We start from the raw sequence: 19,327 nt of genomic DNA, 5'->3' as shown, positions 1-19,327 counted from the left end.
CCAAAGCCTATCTACTAGTCAATCCCTACTAGTTGTGTGAGCACGGGCCAGGCATTTAGCCCATCTAATCCTGTTTCCTCATCTATAAAATGGGGGTATGTGCAGACTTCTCTCTCTGGACTGCTCTGAGCCTCCAGTGAAGCTCATAAAACCACTCTGGATACCTTGAAACAGTGTCAGCTATGGCTCTCTGAATAACGCTCCTTCTGAAAGCCAAGAGGCGGACTAAGAGGGAGAAAAAACCCCGAACAGAAGTTCTGCTCACCATTCTCAGATGGGGGAGGGGGGAGGGGGCGGGGAGGAGGAGGCAGCTGTCTAGGAATCTCAAGGATGAATCAGAAGGGTAATCGTCACCAATCTGGTACAGCAAAGCCTGAGGATAGGAATGGTGTTAGACTTTCAGCGTGAGCACGTACACCTCAGAAACCTGTAAATGCTATAAATCTGGGCTTGATTTATTATTTTGTTGATTGTCTAGACTTGAGAAAGTGATAGAGAAAATGTTAATAGTGCAAATTAAACTTGAAAAGCGTGTCCCCAAATCAATTGTTTATAAAGGATAGAAATGGATCTGTCCTTCCTCAGCTGGCCTGATGGTTGCTGATGATCAGACACACTCATCTTGTTAACCTGCTGGCCAGCTGGCCTCTGCATTCCTAAAACTGCAAAACATTCTTCCTCAGTGACAATGCAGGTCGTTCTGAGGAGAGATGCTTACTCCTAGAAGGGAAACAGGAGGCTCCAAATTTCTCTTTTCCTGCCCCTTGCCCAAAGAAAATGGAATCATAATGTTCCATCATGCTGCCTGCATGACACTGGTGTGGCTACCTGAGATTTTAACAAAAATGAGAAATTCTCTTCCTAATTATCCAGCGTATATGGGGGTTACCATGTGAATACCAGTGTCACATGATCAGGCTGAGATAAATTAGTAATAATAACATAAGTATATGCCTATATTCATGGATTATACACATAATAGCTTTCTGACCCAAAACATTACCTCCATACTACATGTCAACTAATTTGGGTGAATATAAGTATCCCTGAGAAGGTTATGGAGTAGAGCATTTATTCTTTGCAGGTTGAAAGTCCAAAGCAAGTGTCCACTAAGATGGCCTGAGGGAGGAGTGGATTTTGTGTGGTTCAGTGGGGGAAACATGAGCTTTGTAAGCCTTCTCGCTAGCATAAACTCTCTGAAATGACATATTAAGGTCTGTGCTCAGGCTGAAGGGCTTTGCACATAGTTTTGTTCATTAAAAAAAAGCTTCTCTTTCCAGCGTTAAGTACCTGGTGGTGGATGTTTGCTTTGCCAAAGATTTACCATCATTCAGTACACTTAAAAGGTTTCTCTCCAATATGAATTACCTGGTGCTCAGCAAGTTGTGTGCTCTGGCTAAAAGTCTTTCCATATTTATTACATTCATGAGGCTTTCCCCCAATATGAACTCTCTGATGGCGAGTAAGTTGTGTGCTCTGGCAGAAGGCCTTACCACACACATTACATTCATAAGGTTTCTCTCCAGTATGAATTCTTTGATGAGAAGCAAGGGATGAGCTGCGATTGAAGGCCTTCCCACAGTCACTACATTCATACGGTTTCTCTCTGGTATGAATTCTTCGATGGTAAGAAAGGGATGAGCTGTAGTTGAAGGCCTTCCCACATTCACTACATTCATAATGTTTCTCTCCAGTATGAAGCCGCTGATGTCGGTTAAGCTGTAAGCTCAGACAAAAGGCCTTCCCACATTCAGTGCATTCATAAGGTTTCTCCCCAGTATGAATTCTTTGGTGTTGAGTAAGCTGTGTCCTCTGAGGGAAGGCTCTCCCACATTCATTACATTCAAAAGGTTTCTCTCCAGTGTGAACTGTCTGATGTCGTGTAAGTTCAGTGCTCCGGCTAAAAGCCTTCCCACATTCATTACACGCATAAGGTTTTTCTCCAGTATGAATTCTCTGATGCCGTGTAAGGTGTGAGCTCTCACGGAAGGCCTTGCCACATTCATTACACTCATAAGGTTTCTCTCCACTATGAATTCTCTGATGGGAAGCGAGAGATGAGCTGTGTTTGAAGGCCTTGCCACATTCAGCACATTCATAAGGTTTCTCTCCACTATGAATTCTCTGATGTCGGGTAAGCTGTGCACTCTGTCGGAAGGCCTTCCCACATTCATCACATCTGTATGGTTTCTCTCCAGTGTGAATTGTTTGATGTCGAATAAGATGCGTGCTCCGACGAAAGCCTTTACCACATTGCAGACATTCATACAGATTCTCTCTTGTCTGCACTGCCTGAAGGGAAGGAATGAGTGAGCTGCTGTAAAAGGCTCTCCTGTATTTAGTGGATTCATCAGCTTTCTCTCCAGGGGTTGGTCGGTACTCAATGAAGTCAGAGTGGTAAATGGGGGATTTCTCACATTCACCATACTTACAAACTCTCTTCTCTAAACAGATCTGCTGACCTTTACTCAGGTCTGAATAAAAGCTGTTACACTGATAGAGAATCTTTCCTACAGAAACTCCCTGTGGAAAAAGGATTGGCCTTAGACTGAAGCAGTGGCCACATTTAATACATTCCTGGCCTCTTCTCTTGTTGGGAGGATCCTTCGAATTGATCTTTAATTGCTGGAGATGTCCCTCTTCATTTCTCTGCTCCTTTTCCAACCAGACATCATACTTCCAGGCTTCTTCCACTTTGGGGACACAGGGACAATCCTTTGTGAGCATTTTCTGGGATGAATCTTCCATAAAAATATCCAACCCCGGAGATAGCTCTTTGTTTTCAATTCTCGTTTCCCAATCTGAAAAAGACATGCAAATGTCACATGCAGACTCTCTTATTTCTGACCTCACCATCTAGAAAAATGTAGGACAAATATTCCACTCTATCTTAATAGAGTCACTTGTAGTTTGTAAAAGGCTTACACAGTGACCGTTAGGACGCGGCACCAGACACTCCCTCTCTTGGCTCTGTGCATTTTCTCTGACTGTACCCCTGCCTGGACTGCTCTCCTTTCTTACCCCTGCCTCCTGGCTTCCTTCAGGTCCCCGCTAAAATCCCATGTTGCGCAAGAAGCCTTTCACAGTCACCCTTACTACTCATGTCTTCTCTCTGGGATTATCTCTAGTTTATATCACTCATCTCTATTTGTATGTACATAGCTGTTTGAATGTTGTCTCCTCCGTAAGACTGTAAGCTCCTTGAGGGGCAGAGACTATTTTTGCCTTTCTTTGTATCTCCAGTGCTTAGCATGGTACTTGGCACATAATAGGTACTACTTAAATCCTTACAAAAACACTGTGAAAGAAATATATGAATTATTATATTCTCCAGATGAGGAAATTTAGGCTCAGAGTGAGTCAGTAACTTGCCCAAGGTCATATGACTAATTAATAGCTAAGGTAGTAACTGAACGTAATTTCGAGCCCAATGTTCTTTCCTCTACAATATTATCTCCCCACAATGGAATAAACATATTGTACGTGAGAATATTTAAGCAAAGGCTGGATGAACGTCACTTAGAGGTGATCTGCAACTTTCTGCATTGAAAGAAGGATTTCCACACTTTCCTTATAACCCTAGGATTCTAGGACTCCAGATCTCTCTTATTTATCAGACACCCACCTGAGGCCAGGGAAGACATACCAGGGCTCAGGTTGATTCCAGATATCAGAGCTACCTCCTTCTGTATTCTGGAGAGGCTCCATGTCACATGTCTACCTCAGGGAACTCAATAAGTAAAGTCACAAGTACAAACGGTAAATTTAAAGGGAGATTAACTAAGGATTATTATATTTCCAAAACTATAAAGTAATCATCCTATTTCATTAAACCACAGATCACTAACCCTAACTTCTAGTATTTTTATGGAAAAAGGAAGCTAAGGACAATACCTACAAAGAGCATACCTTTACATGGAACAAAGAGATTAAAACTCATAATTAAAAAGAGTTCTCAGATGTCAGATTGCTACCTACAGTGAATGTAGACGCGGTGATGCTTGGGGGTGTGAGGGCAAGGGAAGCAGCAGAGAAAATACATTCCAAACCCAAAGACTAGGGAGATCTGAGGAAGGAGGAAAGACAGAGAGAAGTACCAGAGGAAGAGACTCAAGAAAACAAATTGAGCTCGATGGAAAACACAAGGGGAAAAAAGAAATCCAAAGCTTAATGGAGACTGTCTGGGATATCTGGGATCAGAAGCTAGGCCTTATGATCTGTCACTGAAGTATAAGACAGTCTTAGCTGGCCTCTTATTTCTCCTTCCAGGCCACCCAACATGATCTACTTATATCATCATCATCCTCATACCACTACCCTGGTTTTCTCCCTCTTTTTTTTTAGGGAGGAGAGGCTGGGAGAGTTGATTTTTTAAAACAATTTATCATTATTCAATGAAAGCATCCAAAGAAACAACAAACTAAACCCCCTAGAAAGTTCTTCTCCAAAAAAAAAAATCTAAATCAAAGCAAATGGCATGACCACAACTGGAAACACACATGTTCTATATTAAGAGAAAAGGAAGGAGACAGAAACAGATGTGATAGTTTCACTCTGATATGCTAAATCTGGACAGAAACAGGAAATGTATTTAGAGAAAATAAATCACAAGCCTGGCCCAGAATCATGATACAGGGATCCTAGGGGACTTGAAGTATCTAGACAATCCCTGAAACATTCTCAATTACCAAAGCAGAGGAGCTAATGATTTCTTGTCTTTCTTTACTGTGCATGTCATCCAACAAAGTGTAAAGGAACCAGAAAGGAGCAACTGCCATAATGGATCTGATGCTTACCAATGAGAAGGAACTGGTAGCTGGGGTGTAAATAATGGGAACCTTGGAGAAGAAGCAACTCCATCAGGACATCTGTTACAGGGCAGGAAAAGAAAGCTGAGCATGGTCTGCTACACAGCCGTGATTTCAGGTGAGATTGCAAAGGCTTGAAGGAAGGTTAGCAAAAGTGCTACGAATTAAAATGCTCCGAGGGAAATCAGATGAAGAGGAAAAACAATGCCCTGAGAACGGACTGAAGCCCGCAAAGAGATATATTTCTAATGGGAGGAAAAGGAAGCACTTTCCAAGATGACCAACCTGGACTTTACAAAGACATGTCGAGAAGGCAGAGGATCAAGAATGAATACACAGTTTAAGGCAGGGTATCAGAAAAGTGGAGAGGAGACAGAGGAGGACAACCAGAACAGTGAAGGGCCTCGAATTCATGCCAGCTTTGGAGAAACTAATGACCTTTACTGGTAGAGCTGGGAGTCTGTATCATCTTGGTGGGAAGTGGGGAGGGGAGTCTGAAGCGTGGAATGGTCATTTCAGAAGAAACCAACGGAATGTGGGGAGCTTGCCACGGAGGCTGAGCAAAGAACACAACATCCAAAGGGTCACACAGGTTACAGGGCTCTTTCCAAAAACTTTCAGCAACATGGTCTTAATTGGCTGCTGAAGATGAATAACCCAAAGTCAGGGTGGAAGAGAAAGACCTCCTCCCTACTGAGCCTTGAGGAACGCAGGAGTGGGAAAAGGGCGAAGTGGCCTGTTCAGGCCAACCGGAAGCTGTGGGAAGGCCTCCTGTGATTCCCCTGGAGGGCCCAGCTGAGCTGTCATTGGTCAAGCCTCACCTGCTGGTGCCCCTCACTCACCTGCACACCTGCATCTCAGGCCTTCTCCCTCTGGCATCCAAGGTGCTTCCCCTTGCTCTAGCTGGGAGATCACATCTGGTTTGGACACAGCAAGCCCTGCTCATTGGAAAATGTTTCTTACAGTGACTCCCATGTGAGACTTTCCCTTCTAACCACCCAAAATTAATTTACTAGCCATGCGTCAGAAGTCCATAAACAGCACTCCCCCCAAATTTATCTTATTCCTATAAGTTTTGGTCAAGAAGTAATAAAAAGTATTGGGACAGAAAGATTGAACTCTTCCACCCTAATTCCATCTCTAACCCCCTCTATCTTTGGGAGAAAGTGAACATTTGGGAAAACTCAATGAGTGGTATAAAAACTCTTGGGAAGATGATCTATACTGTGTCTCTAAAAAGTGTGGAGGAATGGGTCACAGAAAGAAAATGAATTTGACATCTTTACTGCTATGAAAGCCTACACTTCCTCAACTGAAAAATGAGGCGGTTGTTCTGGATGACCCTGAAGGACCTTTCTAGCCCTAAATCCATGATCGAATGACCCAGAGAGGACGGGATCCTTTCATGTCCTCCAGCCTCTGCCCTGGGATGTGAAGACAGGAGAGGAGGGAGGCCCAAGGGCACAAAGTCAGTCGACTACCAATTCCAGCTGACCAAATCAAGGTCCTTCCATTTGGGAATGGAGGCACCAGAGCCTTGGGTGTTGGCCACAAAAGGTTACTGATACCTGGTCTTTTCGGCCAGACGATAAGCTCAACCTTTAAGACCCTTACATCATGTACTGAAAGGAAGGAAAGGCTCTTCCAGCCCAGGGCCAAGCAGGGGAAGTGTCCTCACCCAGACACACCAGGTTCCTAAAGTTCTCCAGCATCACATCCCTGTAGAGCTCTTTCTGGGAGAGACTGAGGTGTCCCCATTCCTCCGCAGTGAAATCCACAGCCACATCCTTGAACGTCACCCATTCCTGAAAAGCACATACATTTCAGTTTGGCCAAAAAGCTGTATGTCTTGTAATAATGACTATGAATGCTTACACAACTTTGCAAAACTTTTACATACCAAAATTACGAAAGAGGAAACATTTGTCCTACAGGAATTCATTTCTGTCTCCAAACTCCCCTCCCCTCCTGACTTAATTCAGCTGTATGAACATTTCTTCAGCACCTCCTATGTGCAAGGCACTGGGGATCCCTGGATCACCGAGTTACAAGCCCAAAGGGACCAAGAGTCACCTAGTACAAACACCACCCCAACTCCAGAAAGAGACAAAGCGAAGTTGAGAGATTTACCCAGAATCCCACAGCTAGGAAGTTTCTGCGGTAGAATTTGAACTCAGAGGTTTCCTAACTCCAGGCCCAGCACTCTATCCACTTGGCCACCTAGCTGAAGAGGCAGTGTTACAGAGTGAATAGTGCTGGCCTAGCCGCCAGGAAGGCCTCAGTTCAAATCCTGCCCTGAACACTGAGCAAGTCACTGAACTCAGCCTCAGTTTCCTCATCTGTAACATGAGGATAAGAAGAACACTTAGCTCCCAGGGTTGTGGTGAAGATCAAGTGTGCTAATCCGGGGGGGGGAGCCTGCGACAAAAAGACCACAGTGGCCTGACGGCTGCAGGCTCCCCACCCCGCCGTATCAAGTGCTGGAGAGCACTCGCTACTAGGAGTGCTGGAGACAACCGACAGGCAACAGGAAGACTTTCTATCCTGGGTCTGAGAGGAAGACCCTGGAGGCAGGAGGAAGCCTGTGGCCTCTTCTCCCCAGAATCCCCAAAGCTCCACGGTGAACAGGCCACTGAGCCCGGCCCAGCAAAGGGGACTGCCCCTCCTCCGCCTCACCCCCAGGCCTCTTAAGGCAGCCCATTTCCCTTCCTGACCACCTGCCCCACCCACTCCTAGTTCTGTCCCCCGGGACTGACCACAACAGGGCTGACCTCCCCTAACCTCCAGAAGAGAGTCCTTCAGGGCCCCGAAGACGCTCACCAGGCTTCCCTCAGGCCTCTTGGCTTAGACTGTGAGGCCCTTCACCAGGCTGAGGCCGGGAAGTATGAAAAACAATCGTGCTGACAGTAAAGAAGAGCAGGTGCAGTGGGGTGGCGCAGTGGATGGAGCACTGGGCCTGGGGTCAGGAAAACCCGAGTTCAAACCTGGGCTCAGACACTTAATGGCTGTGTGATCCTGGGCAAGTCACTTAATCCTGTTGGCCTCAGTGTCCTCATCCGTAAAAAGAGCTAGAGAAGGAAATGGCAAACCCGTCCAGCATCTCTGCCAAGAAAACCCCAAATGGGGTCACGGAGAGCTAGACAGGATTGAAAAGCGGCTAAGCAACAACAACCAAAAAGAATAGCAAATGTCCTGACCGTGCTCTCACATGTACAAAGCACTTTCCTCTCACAATCTTACAGGACGGGAATGCAAGGTCTATGATCTCCATTTTACAGATGAGGAAAACAAGGGGCAAAGGGGAGCGACTGCTGAGGATTACACAGATGTTGCAGGTTGGAGCCAGGATTCCAAAGGGTCCTCGACAAGTCAATGACTAACATCTCCTGGACACCCTTCTTTGGACGCCCTCTAACTTATTAATACAGTGTCCAAAACTGAGCCCCCGACGCCAGACGCGGAAAGCCCAGCCAGACCATCCCCTCTCCACTTCTGGACACTGGCATGCTGCACTCACACTTGCTTCAGTGTTCACTGCCCCCTCACCACGGCACCCCCAGCTTGTACGGCGGAGGGACAGTCTCCCCTTACTATGTGCAGGCCGACGTTCTGGCCTGCCCATCTCTTACTTATCAGCTCGTCAAGGCCTTAAAAACTCCTTGGAGTCCTAGCTGTCACAACAATGGTCCTAGGAAAATCATTTATGATAATGAGAGCTAACATTTATATAGTGCCCACCTCGTGCCAGGCCCTGTGCTAAGCATTTACAATTATCACCTCATCTGATCCTCACAACAACCCTGGGGCATAGGTGCTATTATTATCCCCATTTTACAGATGAGAAAACTGAAGCAGACAGAGGTTAAGTGACTTGTCCAGGGCCACAGAGCTAGTAAGTGTCTGAGGCTGGATTTCAACTCAGGTTTTCGTGACACCAAGTTCCATGCTCTGGGCACTCTGGCTCCCCCTAGAGGCATCACAAGGAATTAGCCCCTTCTGCCTTCAGGCCCAGCAACCTGTGCATTCTAGGCCCCCCGAGTGCCCCATTTCTACTTTTGAACTTTATTTTCCTCATTTGTAAGATGGACATTGGGACTACTGGGCCTGGAGTCAGGAAGACTCATCTTCCTGAGTCCAAATCCAGTCTCAGACACTTAGTAGTTGTTGAGAGAATTGCGAGGATTAGGACGGCAAGTGGATAATTATGGGAATTGAGTGAACACCACTGACTCCCTCTTGTGACTCAATTCTGGAGCAAGCTCAGTTTCCTTTCTATTCAATTACAGGTCTACTCCAATTTCTGTCTTGTGAGAAAATTTTATTCAAGTGGGAACTAGGAGAAAATCTTATTGCATTGCTTGAACTTAGCCCTGCAGGGCTGGAAAACTGGACCATGTCTACCTGCTGTCCATAACTAAGGACCTCGGTTATGCTGACCAGAAACCTGATCAGATCCAAAGACTGATGCAAGGAGTTTTCTCACAATTGTGCATCTCAAGCAACTCATTTGTCTTATCTGAAAACTGGCCCCATACTGGTCAGTCTGTTATTATTTCCATGTTCCTTTGAATACAGACACTTGGAGGGAGTGAGACACCTCCTTTTCTGATTTCAGGACATTTCACCTGTTGACCCTCCCCCTCCTAACTTGGAAAGTCCCTAATCTTTCCTCTAATTAGAAATCAGATTACTTAATTGTTTCTTTTAAAGTATACTGTTTCTTAAAAGTGTGCTCTGTATCCTAGTTATTAGGACAGTATAGCTTATTTTGCACCCTGCATCAAAATAAATTTTATGCTGGACCTAGAGTAGGCCCAAATGCTGTTCAGAATGGGTGAATCCCTGAACGCATTAGTGAGAGACACAAGTCAAATGGGAAGAATTCTTTACAGAGAACATCACACAGACCCCTGTGTTAGAGGACACAAACCGACTTTTAGGCCAGAGACAGCTTTTGAAGAAAGTGGAACCTCCCACTCACCTGGGGAACTGTGGCTTCGAGGAGCACAGGGGCCATGGCCTCCTCCGAATCCACAATGTTCCCTCCTGTCCTGGAAGAGCAGAGTTCTCAAATGACAGGCCTGAGGGGAAAAGGAAAGCATGAGTGTGCCTGTGCCTCACTGGCACCACAAACGCAGGGCAGAGACGGAGGTCGGAGGAAACCCACGCGCATTGCCAGCATTCAATAAATAATACGTGCGTCTTGTCTAGGCAAGGCAGTGTTCTGGGAACCAGGGAACAAACACCAAAGAACAGTCCCCGCCCTCCTAGTCACATTCAGCTGGGGTCTCCATCATGTACACATACAAGCAAAGATGAGACCAGCCGGGGAGGGACAGGGCACTAACAACAGGGAAGATTTCTCAGCGCAGACTGAGCCTTGAAAGATGAAGACTTGGAGTGGCAGAGGTATGAAGGGAGGAGACTCCAAGAAGTAGGGATTCAATTTTAACTTCAGAGGCTAGAAAACGGAGTTTAGGGAGCTTCCGACCAAGCTGGAAGTGCAGGCTAAGGGGAGAAGAGGGATGAAAAACCAGGCTGGATGGGTGGACTGGAGACAGACTGTGGAGAGCCTGAAATGCGGCACAAGGGGTTTGTACTTGACCCCATCCTGGGAAGCCTTGAAGGTTTTTTGAAGAAGGGGGTGACACGGTCAGATCTTATGGATCCTGAGTATTAGGGCGGCAGCTTGGTAGCCAGTTGAGGGCTGAGTCTCTGGGCCTTTTTCGTGGCAGACTGGTGAAGCCCTCCACCCTTTTAAGAATGACGTTAACAAATAAAAAAGGAAATGCTAAATTTCTGTTAGGAGCTAGTGGGAAATAACCCCCCCCTTCCAAGTTCGAGGACCCCCTGACATCTCTCCTGAGACTCCCTTGGAGACGCATGGACCCCGGGTGAAGAACCCCTGGTTTGGAAGGAAGGGAGGTGGGCATCGGGGCATTGCATGGGGAGGAGGGGCACAGCCCCTGGTAAGTGGGGCAGCCTGGACACGGCCCGGGCCAGCGTAGCCAAGACATGGAGGGGGACGGGAGGGAGGGCCCAGCAGCCCTGGCCCCCGCAGGTTCCCCAGCCTGGCCGGGCACAGGCGCCCAGCCGCCCCTGGAGTTGGCCTGGGTGCCAGGGCCCAGGCCATCAAGGTCCAAGCTCCAGAGCCCCGCCCCCCCAGCACATGGGAGAGGGCGGGTCACGAGCGGCCCCCGTGATTGGCTCAGAACGAGGAGTCTAGGGCCACGCCCATCTCTCTGCCTCGGATTGGATTAGAGTTCTGTTAGCCCTGCCTCCTCTCACGCTGCCCAATAGGGACGGCTCCGGTGGGGGCGTGGCCACGGGCAGGGCCGACTGAGGGTCACTGCGCAAGCGTGCCGGCTGGACCTGCCCCTTCCCCGAGCACGGAAACTACCGGGAAAGAGGGAAGGACGTTCAGTCTGGGGCAAGAGGCCACAGCCTGGAAACAAAGCTGGGCGGGGAGTCGTTCAGACCAACCTCCGGCCAGGCCGGCCCTGCTTCACCTCAGGACGCAAGAATCTGGCTCCGGCTCTGGCTCGCCACGGTCCAAAGACTGCCTGGGGGACTTGACTTCCGGGAGGAGAGGCTGTCCGAGAAGAAACGGAAGTGACGTGTCCGCCGCTGCCTGGGCAAGGCCTTCTGGGAAATGTAGTGCCGCGTTCGGCAGGGGTTGGCGCGCGTGCGTAGTGGCCTGCGGCGGCCCGCGGGGGCCAGCGGGCACGTGTCCTGGTCTGCCTCAACCGGCGTGGGCAAGGGGAGATTGCGAAGCCGCTCCGGGTGCCGGGGCCGTCCCTCCGCAGGGTCTGCGTCCGGAGGCCCCTCGCAGCTTCCCACCGTGACACCCCCATGGCCTCACTTTCCCCCTGCCCGACTAGGGGCACCCAGCACCGCCGGAGCATCCCCCGATTCCTCCGAAGCCAGCATCCACAGTGCGTTAGGCTTGCTGAGCACCGAGGCACGGAGCTTAAGTGACTTGCCCAAGGTCACCCAGCTGGGAAGCATCAGAGACCGAATCCAGGCCTCCCCGGCTCCAGGTCCTGCGCTCTGCCCACTGTACCACCCGGGCACCAGTGCACACGTGTACAGAGATGGCCGTGGCAGCCTGGGCAGGGGAAGGAGCGGCCCCTCCCTGATCTGTCAGTCTGCAGGCCTTTGCGAACTACCCACACTGTGCTAGGCCTTAGGAGGCACAAAGACATGGGAAAGGCCCTGCCTCCGAGGTGCTGGCCTTCTGGGGGGGGGGACAGAAGGGCGGCGTGACCTGCCCAGTCAGCATCACTGCCCAGTAGAAATGAAATGTCCCAGCCCTCCAACACTGTCCTTCCTCTCCCGCCCTCCCCCTCCCCCCAATTCCCACTCTGGTTTTCACACCCACTGAGGGGAAGAAAAATAGGATAGCCAGTGAGCCTGGTATGTTATCAACAAATCAGGCAATATTTATTAAGCACCTACTGTGTGCCAGGCACTGTGCTAAGCGGGGGATGCAAAAAGAGGCAAAGGGCAAGTCCCTGCCCTCAAGGAGCTTATGGTCTAATGGGGCAGTATGAAAATAATTACATTTGTAATATGTAAACATTACATTTTACAATATTATATGTAATTTGTAATATATAAATAATTAGGTACATACAAGATAAAAAACAGAATCTATGAAAAGTGATATAAGAGAGGAATGCACTAGCACCTGAGGGAACCAAGAAAGGTTCCTTCCCCGAGTCTTAGGAGAAGCCAGGGGAATTAGAAAGTGGAGGTGAGGGAGGGGACAGAGCATTCCCAGCTTTGGGGGAGCTTGTATAACGGCATAGAACATTGAGGAGGCCAGTGTAGCTAGATTATATAGAGTATATGGAGGGGATTAAAGTGTAAGAAGGCCTAAGAGGTTGGGAGAAAGTAGGTTTTGAAGACCATGCCAGAGAACTTCTATGTGATTCTGGAGGCAATAATTTGCTATTAGAACTCACTGAGCAGTGGGCGGTATTGCCAGTAACACATTTTAGAACAATCCCCTTGGCAGCTGAGTGGAGAACGGATCGGAAGAGGGAAATGCTTGAGGCAGGCCAACCGATGAGGCTACTGTCCTAGTCCAGATGGAAGGTGAAGGCTTGAGTTGTGGTGGTGCTCTATAAAAAAGAGAAAGAGATGTATGCAGGTTACATTATGAAAGTCACAACAAGATTTGGCCATGGATTGGATAAATGGGGTGACCATGAATGAGTGGAGGATGACGCCAAGGTTGCAGGCCTGGATGACCCTCCGCTCCCATATCCAATCTGTTGCCTCCCAGTCCTTCACAACATCTCTTGGAAAGCCCCCACCCCCGGCCTTCTCTGCCCTGATGCTGCTTCTACCATGGTAGGAGTCCTTATTCCCTTACACTTGGACTACTGCAGTAGCTTGCTGGTGAGTGCCTGCCCCAAGCCTCTGCCCACTCCAATCCAGCCTTCATGCAGATGCCAAAGTGATTTTCCTAAAGCGCAGGTTCAACCATTTCACTCCCCTGCTCAATAAAATCTAGTGGTTCCCTATCACCTCAACGTTTAAACCCCTTCATAAGCTAACCACACTACCTTTCCAGCCTCTCTCCACCACATACTGTTTGAACCAGTGACACTGACCTTGCTACTCCATCAGAAAAGACACTCCATCTCTTGGCTTTTGCTGTCTTCCTACTTGTCTTCTATTACCCGTGCCTTCAGCTTTGCCTCCTGGCTTCCCTGGCTTCATTTGAGCTCCAACTCAAATTCCATCTTCTCCGGGAAGCCTTTTCTCATCATTTTAGTCTCTTCAGTTCCTTATTTCCTCTCTGTCCCACGTGTCGTCTGTTCGTGTGTGCCTGTTGTCTTCCTCGTTAGGTTGTGAGCTCTTTGAGGGCAAGGACTCTTGCTTCATTTCGTATCCCTGGCACTCTGCATGGTGCCTGGCACAGAGTGTGTGTTCAGTGAATACTTACTGACTGATTGGCTGGCAGGATGGTGGTACTATAAACAGGAACAGGGCAGTTCAGCAGAGGAGAGGGTTTGGGCTCTCTTTTGAACATGTTTCAGATGCTCATGTAACATTCAGTTCAAGATATCCAAAAGGCATTTGGTGATGTGAAACTACCTCAGGAGAGGGATTAGGTGCAGGGGTGGGGAACCTGCAATCTCAAGGCCACATGTGGCCCTCTAGGTCCTCAAGTGTGGCCCTTTGATTGAATCCAAACTTCACAGACCAGATCCCCTTAATAAAAGGATTTGTTCTGTAAAACTTGGACTCAGTGAAAAGGTTGCACCCAAGGACCTGGAATGCCATATGTGGCCCCAAGGCCCAAGGTTCCCCACTCCTGGACCTGGGACACACACACACACACACACACACACATCATAAAGCTCATTGGTATGGGATTGATGGAGCTCAGTGCCCTCACCTGATTCAGTCTTTTTAGGCTTTGGGCTCTTCTGGCTTCCAGCTTCAAGAGAGAAAATGGAAGATGCCAACCCATTTCAGGTTGCAAAAAGACTCTGAGAAGAAACCAATGTGAGAGGAACAGTCTTTTCACCACATCCCTATGCCAGCTTGCTGTTACTAGAGACTTTGGAGAGCTTCTGCTTGAATGACAACTCTCTCTCTCTCTCTCTCTCTCTCTCACTCCCAATGGGAGAGTTCCTTCACTCTGTGTATTCTTCTATGTGCATTTTCTCAGATTTCTGTTTGTTGTGGACTTGGATAAATAGGTTTCTTTGCTAGTTGCTATGTGTTCATTGTGGAACTGGTATTTCATGAGAAGGGTGTCAAGCTTTGGCTATAAAGCTTGGGGTCCTACTTCCCCCACTAATGAAACAGTGATGAAAAGTTATATTAAACATGAAAACTACACCCCTTAGACTAACATTGAAGGGACCATAGATAGAAGTCTAGGCTGGTAATCCTCTCTGAGAAGAGATGAGTGACCAAGCATCTGGTCCAAACCAGCAGCTTCTCCTTCTGGCAGACATTAAAGCCTCCCTTAGAGAAGGCTGTGGGAGAACAGGCTGGAGTGTCTATTCTACCTCTCTTCAAGTCATACAAAGACATTTCCATTCTACATGTTGGGGGGCAGGCCTCGCTATAGATAGATCTGGCCATTACTGTCACAGAGATTATAGCTGAATTGGGAGAGCTGATAAAATCAGCAAGTGAGGCAATACAGAGGGAGAAGAGAAGAGAGCTCAGGACCGAGCACTGGGGTGCCCCCAAGGCGAATGGGAGTAACTTGTATAAAGATCCGGAGGAGTGGTTTAGACGAGATTGTCACGAAGGTCTAGACTAGACTATTGTGAAGGTTTAGACTAGATTGTTAAGATCTAAATTAGATGATTATGGAGGTGTAGACTAGATTATTACAAAAGTCACTTTCAGCCTTAACATTATTTGATGTTGTAAGACTTCTTTTTTTTTTGTCAAAATATTTTTTTCCCTGTTGAGCTGAGCACGACCTCACTATAATTTCTAGATATTGTTCCCCATCCTGTGTTTTACAGCTTCTTTGAACAAGCTGGATGTGTTTCGTGGAGAAGCAGTGTGGCAGCAGTCAAAAGAGTGGTGAACTTGGACACGATGACTGTGCAGCAGCCTTCACTTTGACCATCAGCTGTGAGACACTGAACAAGGCCACAGCTTCAGTTCCCTCATTTGGGAAAATCTAACTGGCCCACACATCGTACAAGAGTATTGGGAGGTTTTTGTAAATTATCAATGACTATACAGCTGTCAGATGATCATACTCATTTGTTTGATCTCAAAGACTGATGGCCATTTCTGTTGGTGGAGGTAACAAGGAGAGCAGTCTAAGTTTACAGCAGAGGGAACGGCTTATTTTCCCTTTTATTCTCTTACAGATCAGGAGACCAGGCCTGAAACCAAGAACTCCACTCCAAATCTGGGCATTTCTCTGAAAGAATTATCAAAGGAAATACATGTTCCTGGTGTCTCTATGTTGGGAAAATGTGATTCCAGATTGGAGAAGCAGCGAAACAATGAGGAGAGATGTTCTCCACAAATAAAAATCACCCAGAGTAAAAAGGGAAGGCAGGCCCATGAATGGAGTGATTATGGCAAACCCCCTGGTCTGCAGCAGAGAGTAGCTTCAGGAAAGGATGGGAAGGCCTTGGTTTGTTGCTCAGTCCTAAATACATGAAATAATCCATACTGGAGACAAATCTTAGGGATGTGATGAATGTAGGAAAGCCTTCAAGCACGTATCATCTCTTATTTCCCATCAGAGGATTCATACAGGGCAGAAACCTTACAAATGTGCTGCCTGTGGGAAGGCAGTACACTCAAGGCCAGGCTTAAGCCATCAGAGCATTCTGGGATCCTGGAAGGTCAAGCTTGCAAGAAGATTACTGAATTCATTCAGGAGAGAAGCCTCAAAGATGTAAGGATGATGGGAAAGCCTTTGAATGTCATTCAAACCTGAGATGACACGAAATAATTCAGGATGGAGAGAAACTTTATGGATACGATGGATTTGGGAAGACTTTCCTCTCAAAGTCAAACTTAACTGAACATCAGCTAATGCATTTAGGAGACAAACTTTATGAATGTAAAGGCCTGAGGAAAGGGCTTCATTATTATAAGCTCCAGCCTGAGAAAACATGAGAGATTTTGCACTGGAGAGAAGCCTTAGGTATGTAATCAATGTGGGAAGGCCTTCCCCTTAAGGTCAAGTCTGACTAATCATCAGAGAATTCATATGGGAAAGAAACCAGAGAACAACAGAGAATCCATATTTGAGAGAAACCTTATGAATATAAGGGGAAACCCTTCCATAACTGCTCAGACCTCAAGCGACTTCAGAGAATTCACACTACAAAAAAGTGTAGGTGTAATGAGTGTGGAAGGCAAATCAAGAACATGCGTCATTTTTTTTTTTTTGGATAGGCAGTGGGGTTAAGTGACTTGCCCAGGGTCACATGGCTAGTAAGTGTCAAGGGTCTGAGGCTGTATTTGAACTCAGGTCCTCCTGACTCCAGGGCCGGTGCTGTATCCACTGCACCACCTAGCTGTCCCCCCTGCATCATCTTCTGAATCTCATCAGAGAATTCATACTGGAGGGAAGACATTACATTTTATTGTGCTTTGTATTAATTTTCATCAAGCTCCAGCACAAATTATAAACTGATTGTTACACTCCAGAGTCTCTTACTTGCTTCATATGCTAATTTTTAATGGTCCAAATAAGGCAAAATAATATAACAGTATGAGCAGAACATATGTGCAGAACTGGAACCCTTTGATCAAGGACTTGGAGTAGATGTGATAGGTCGCTGCTGGTAGGACTGGACAGAAATCGCCAGTGAATTCTAATGTTCTTCTGTCAAAAATGACACATTTCACAGACCAAACACTTGACACTTACTAGCTGTGTGACCCTGGGAAAGTCACTTAACCCCAACTGCCCAAGCAAAAAAAAAAAAAAATGACACATTTCATCAGCTCTACCCAACTTCACATTCTTCTTGTTTCTCCTTCATTTTTGAAGAGGACCAATGACATCACGATGCTGGGATCACAGTACAGTGTGTTTGGCTGTGTCCAAATAAAAGTTTGGAAGGCTCTGCCACAGATCAGCACAAGTAGTCCATTATCTTTCTTAGAGATTTGCCTCAGTTTACCATTTTGTTAAACTCTCAGAAGAGATGGTGGGATGTGGAGATCAGAGTTCCCCCCACCTCTCACAAATCCTTATCAGAACCTTCCCTTTACTCTGTTGGGCCCAAGTGGAACAAATTTTCCACAAAGGGAGAGTCTCTGTGAGGAACTCTGTGGCTGTGGATTGGCTCTCCACTTATTCACAATAGTTTCAGATCTTCTCTGGGCAAAAAGGGTGACTGTTACATGATTTATGTGGAGAAAAGATCAAGAAGAGAAAACATAAGAATAATCAGGCTGCCTGAAAGCTATGATCAAAAAAAGAATCTTGATACAATAATATAAGAAATAATTAAATAAAATTGTACTGAAGTGTTAGAACAAGAGGGAAAAGTAGAAATAGAAAAAATCCACCTATCACCACCTGAAAGAAATCTTACGAGGAAAACGCACAGAAATGTTACAGGCAAATTCCAAAACCCCCAGCTCAAGGATAAAAATATTATGAGCAACAAGAAAAGACAATTTAAATATGGTGGCGCCACAATTAGAATTACACAAGACTTAGCAGTGGTGACACTAAAAGACCATAGGTCTTGGAACACTGTATATCAAAGAACAAAAGAACTGGGATTCCACATGAAAATATCACACCTAGCAAAGCTAAACATAATCCTGAATGGAAAAAAATTGGACGTTTAATAAATTGTCACACTTTCAGAACTTTGTTAAAAAAAAACAAAAAACCCTGAACTTAGTAGAAGATTTGACATACAAGAGCCAAAAGAAATATAAGGCACGTACCAAAGACTAAATACAAGGGACTCAATCGGGACAGATTGTTCACCTTTTATGTACGTAAAATGTAAAACATACTATGTCTAAGATTATTATTAGCAATTGGGTGGTTCCTAAGAAAGATTGCGGTACACCTGGGTAGGATGACTTTAAAAAGTAAAACTGTCTAGGAAAAGGTAAAAAAAAAAAGTAATTATACTAATGAGGTGCGAGAGGAAGAACCAACACAGAGGAATTAGATGAGGGAGGACGGCTACTAGTTCTGGAAACTTACTTTAGTGGGAAATGGGTTTAAGAGGGAATAATACATACATACCTAGAAGAGTACAGAAGTCTTCTAACCTCGGAAAGAAATAAAATGCTAAGGGGATAGGGAGGGGGGAGAGGATAAGGGAAGGATCTCTAGAGGGGAGGGTGAAGGAATAGGCCAAAGGGGGGATAGAAGGATATTTAGATTAACGGAAATAGGAGAATAAGGGGGGATCCTGGAAGGGAAGTGAGGTTAAATAGTAGGAGGGCAAGGTAGCACATAGAAGTAAAGTAGAGGAGGCAGGAGAGAGAGAAAATAAGAGATACCCACAAATATAAAAACAAAGATTAGAAGTAGAATTGTCAGGGAAAGCATATGTCTATATATGTATGTACATATGTTTATCTCTCTATATGTGTGTGTGTGTATGTGTATATATATATATATATATATATAAAATCTCCACCCTTAATTGTAGCCTGGGGGTGGGGGAAGAACAAAGTAAAAAGTGAACTGCATAGCACAGGAAGAACAAAAGAAAACTTACAAGGAAACAAAGAAAAGCTGGCCAGCTCTGAATACAATACCTAGTATTTCCTACATAGGCTTTCTTGAAATGGTAATTAATTGCTGTATATTTTGAATCCTCGCTGTGCACATGACACGTTTTTTTCTTTCCTTATTTTGTATTTAAGTTTTAATATTTAAGTTTATGTTCCTTTTTCTTTTCTTACAGTGCATTTAAGTTTTAGTATCAAAGTCTAAAATAAAAAAGGATTTTAAAAAGGACTGGCTCTGGACTAACAGTTTGGCTGTATCTCCTGCTTTCAGAGCCTCTGACTGCATCAGCAGT

General features: G+C 46.2%; 2 protein-coding genes across 5 annotated transcripts in view; both read right to left on the bottom strand.

The window, feature by feature from the left end:
• Positions 1 to 1,233: 1,233 nt before the first annotated feature.
• LOC114031201 (zinc finger protein 501-like) lies at positions 1,234 to 11,421 on the bottom strand. Of its 4 annotated transcripts, none has more exons than XM_027846225.1 (5): positions 11,292 to 11,421; positions 9,790 to 9,889; positions 6,487 to 6,613; positions 5,651 to 5,746; positions 1,234 to 2,801 (listed from the first exon to the last, which is right to left on the bottom strand). In XM_027846225.1, exons 2-5 carry the CDS (start codon positions 9,823 to 9,825, stop codon positions 1,327 to 1,329), a joined length of 1,734 nt encoding a protein of 577 aa, XP_027702026.1. In that variant the 5' UTR covers positions 9,826 to 9,889; positions 11,292 to 11,421; the 3' UTR covers positions 1,234 to 1,326. The 4 variants fall into 4 exon arrangements, with proteins under 4 accessions (XP_027702026.1, XP_027702028.1, XP_027702027.1 ...); XM_027846227.1 differs by having other exon boundaries at positions 5,651 to 5,725; XM_027846226.1 differs by having other exon boundaries at positions 11,318 to 11,421.
• Positions 11,422 to 12,442: 1,021 nt separating this feature from the next.
• The window catches only part of LOC114031193 (zinc finger protein 345-like), a 57,270-nt gene continuing 50,385 nt past the window's right edge, over positions 12,443 to 19,327 (bottom strand). Inside the window, exon 3 of the mRNA XM_027846215.1 lies at positions 12,443 to 13,792. Coding sequence (XP_027702016.1) covers positions 13,761 to 13,792 — 32 coding nt within the window. The 3' untranslated portion in view covers positions 12,443 to 13,760. The remainder of the gene's footprint in view (positions 13,793 to 19,327) is intronic.

Source organism: Vombatus ursinus, unplaced genomic scaffold (genome assembly GCF_900497805.2).
Source record: "Vombatus ursinus unplaced genomic scaffold, bare-nosed wombat genome assembly UNPS02015098.1, whole genome shotgun sequence".
Classification (NCBI taxonomy): domain Eukaryota; kingdom Metazoa; phylum Chordata; class Mammalia; order Diprotodontia; family Vombatidae; genus Vombatus; species Vombatus ursinus.
This window is presented reverse-complemented; position numbering and strand designations above follow the sequence as displayed.

Bases quoted from the DNA above. Each gene is read 5' to 3' on its own strand.
- LOC114031201 (XM_027846225.1), bottom strand. From the start codon at position 9,825: ATGGCCCCTGTGCTCCTCGAAGCCACAGTTCCCCAG. The intron at 5,747-6,486 runs GTGAGGACACTT...TCCAATGAGCAG, and splicing joins TAGGAACCTGGTGTGTCTGG to GGCTTGCTGTGTCCAAACCA. The intron at 2,802-5,650 runs GTGAGTGAGGGG...TGTCTTTTTCAG, and splicing joins CCTGAGATGCAGGTGTGCAG to ATTGGGAAACGAGAATTGAA.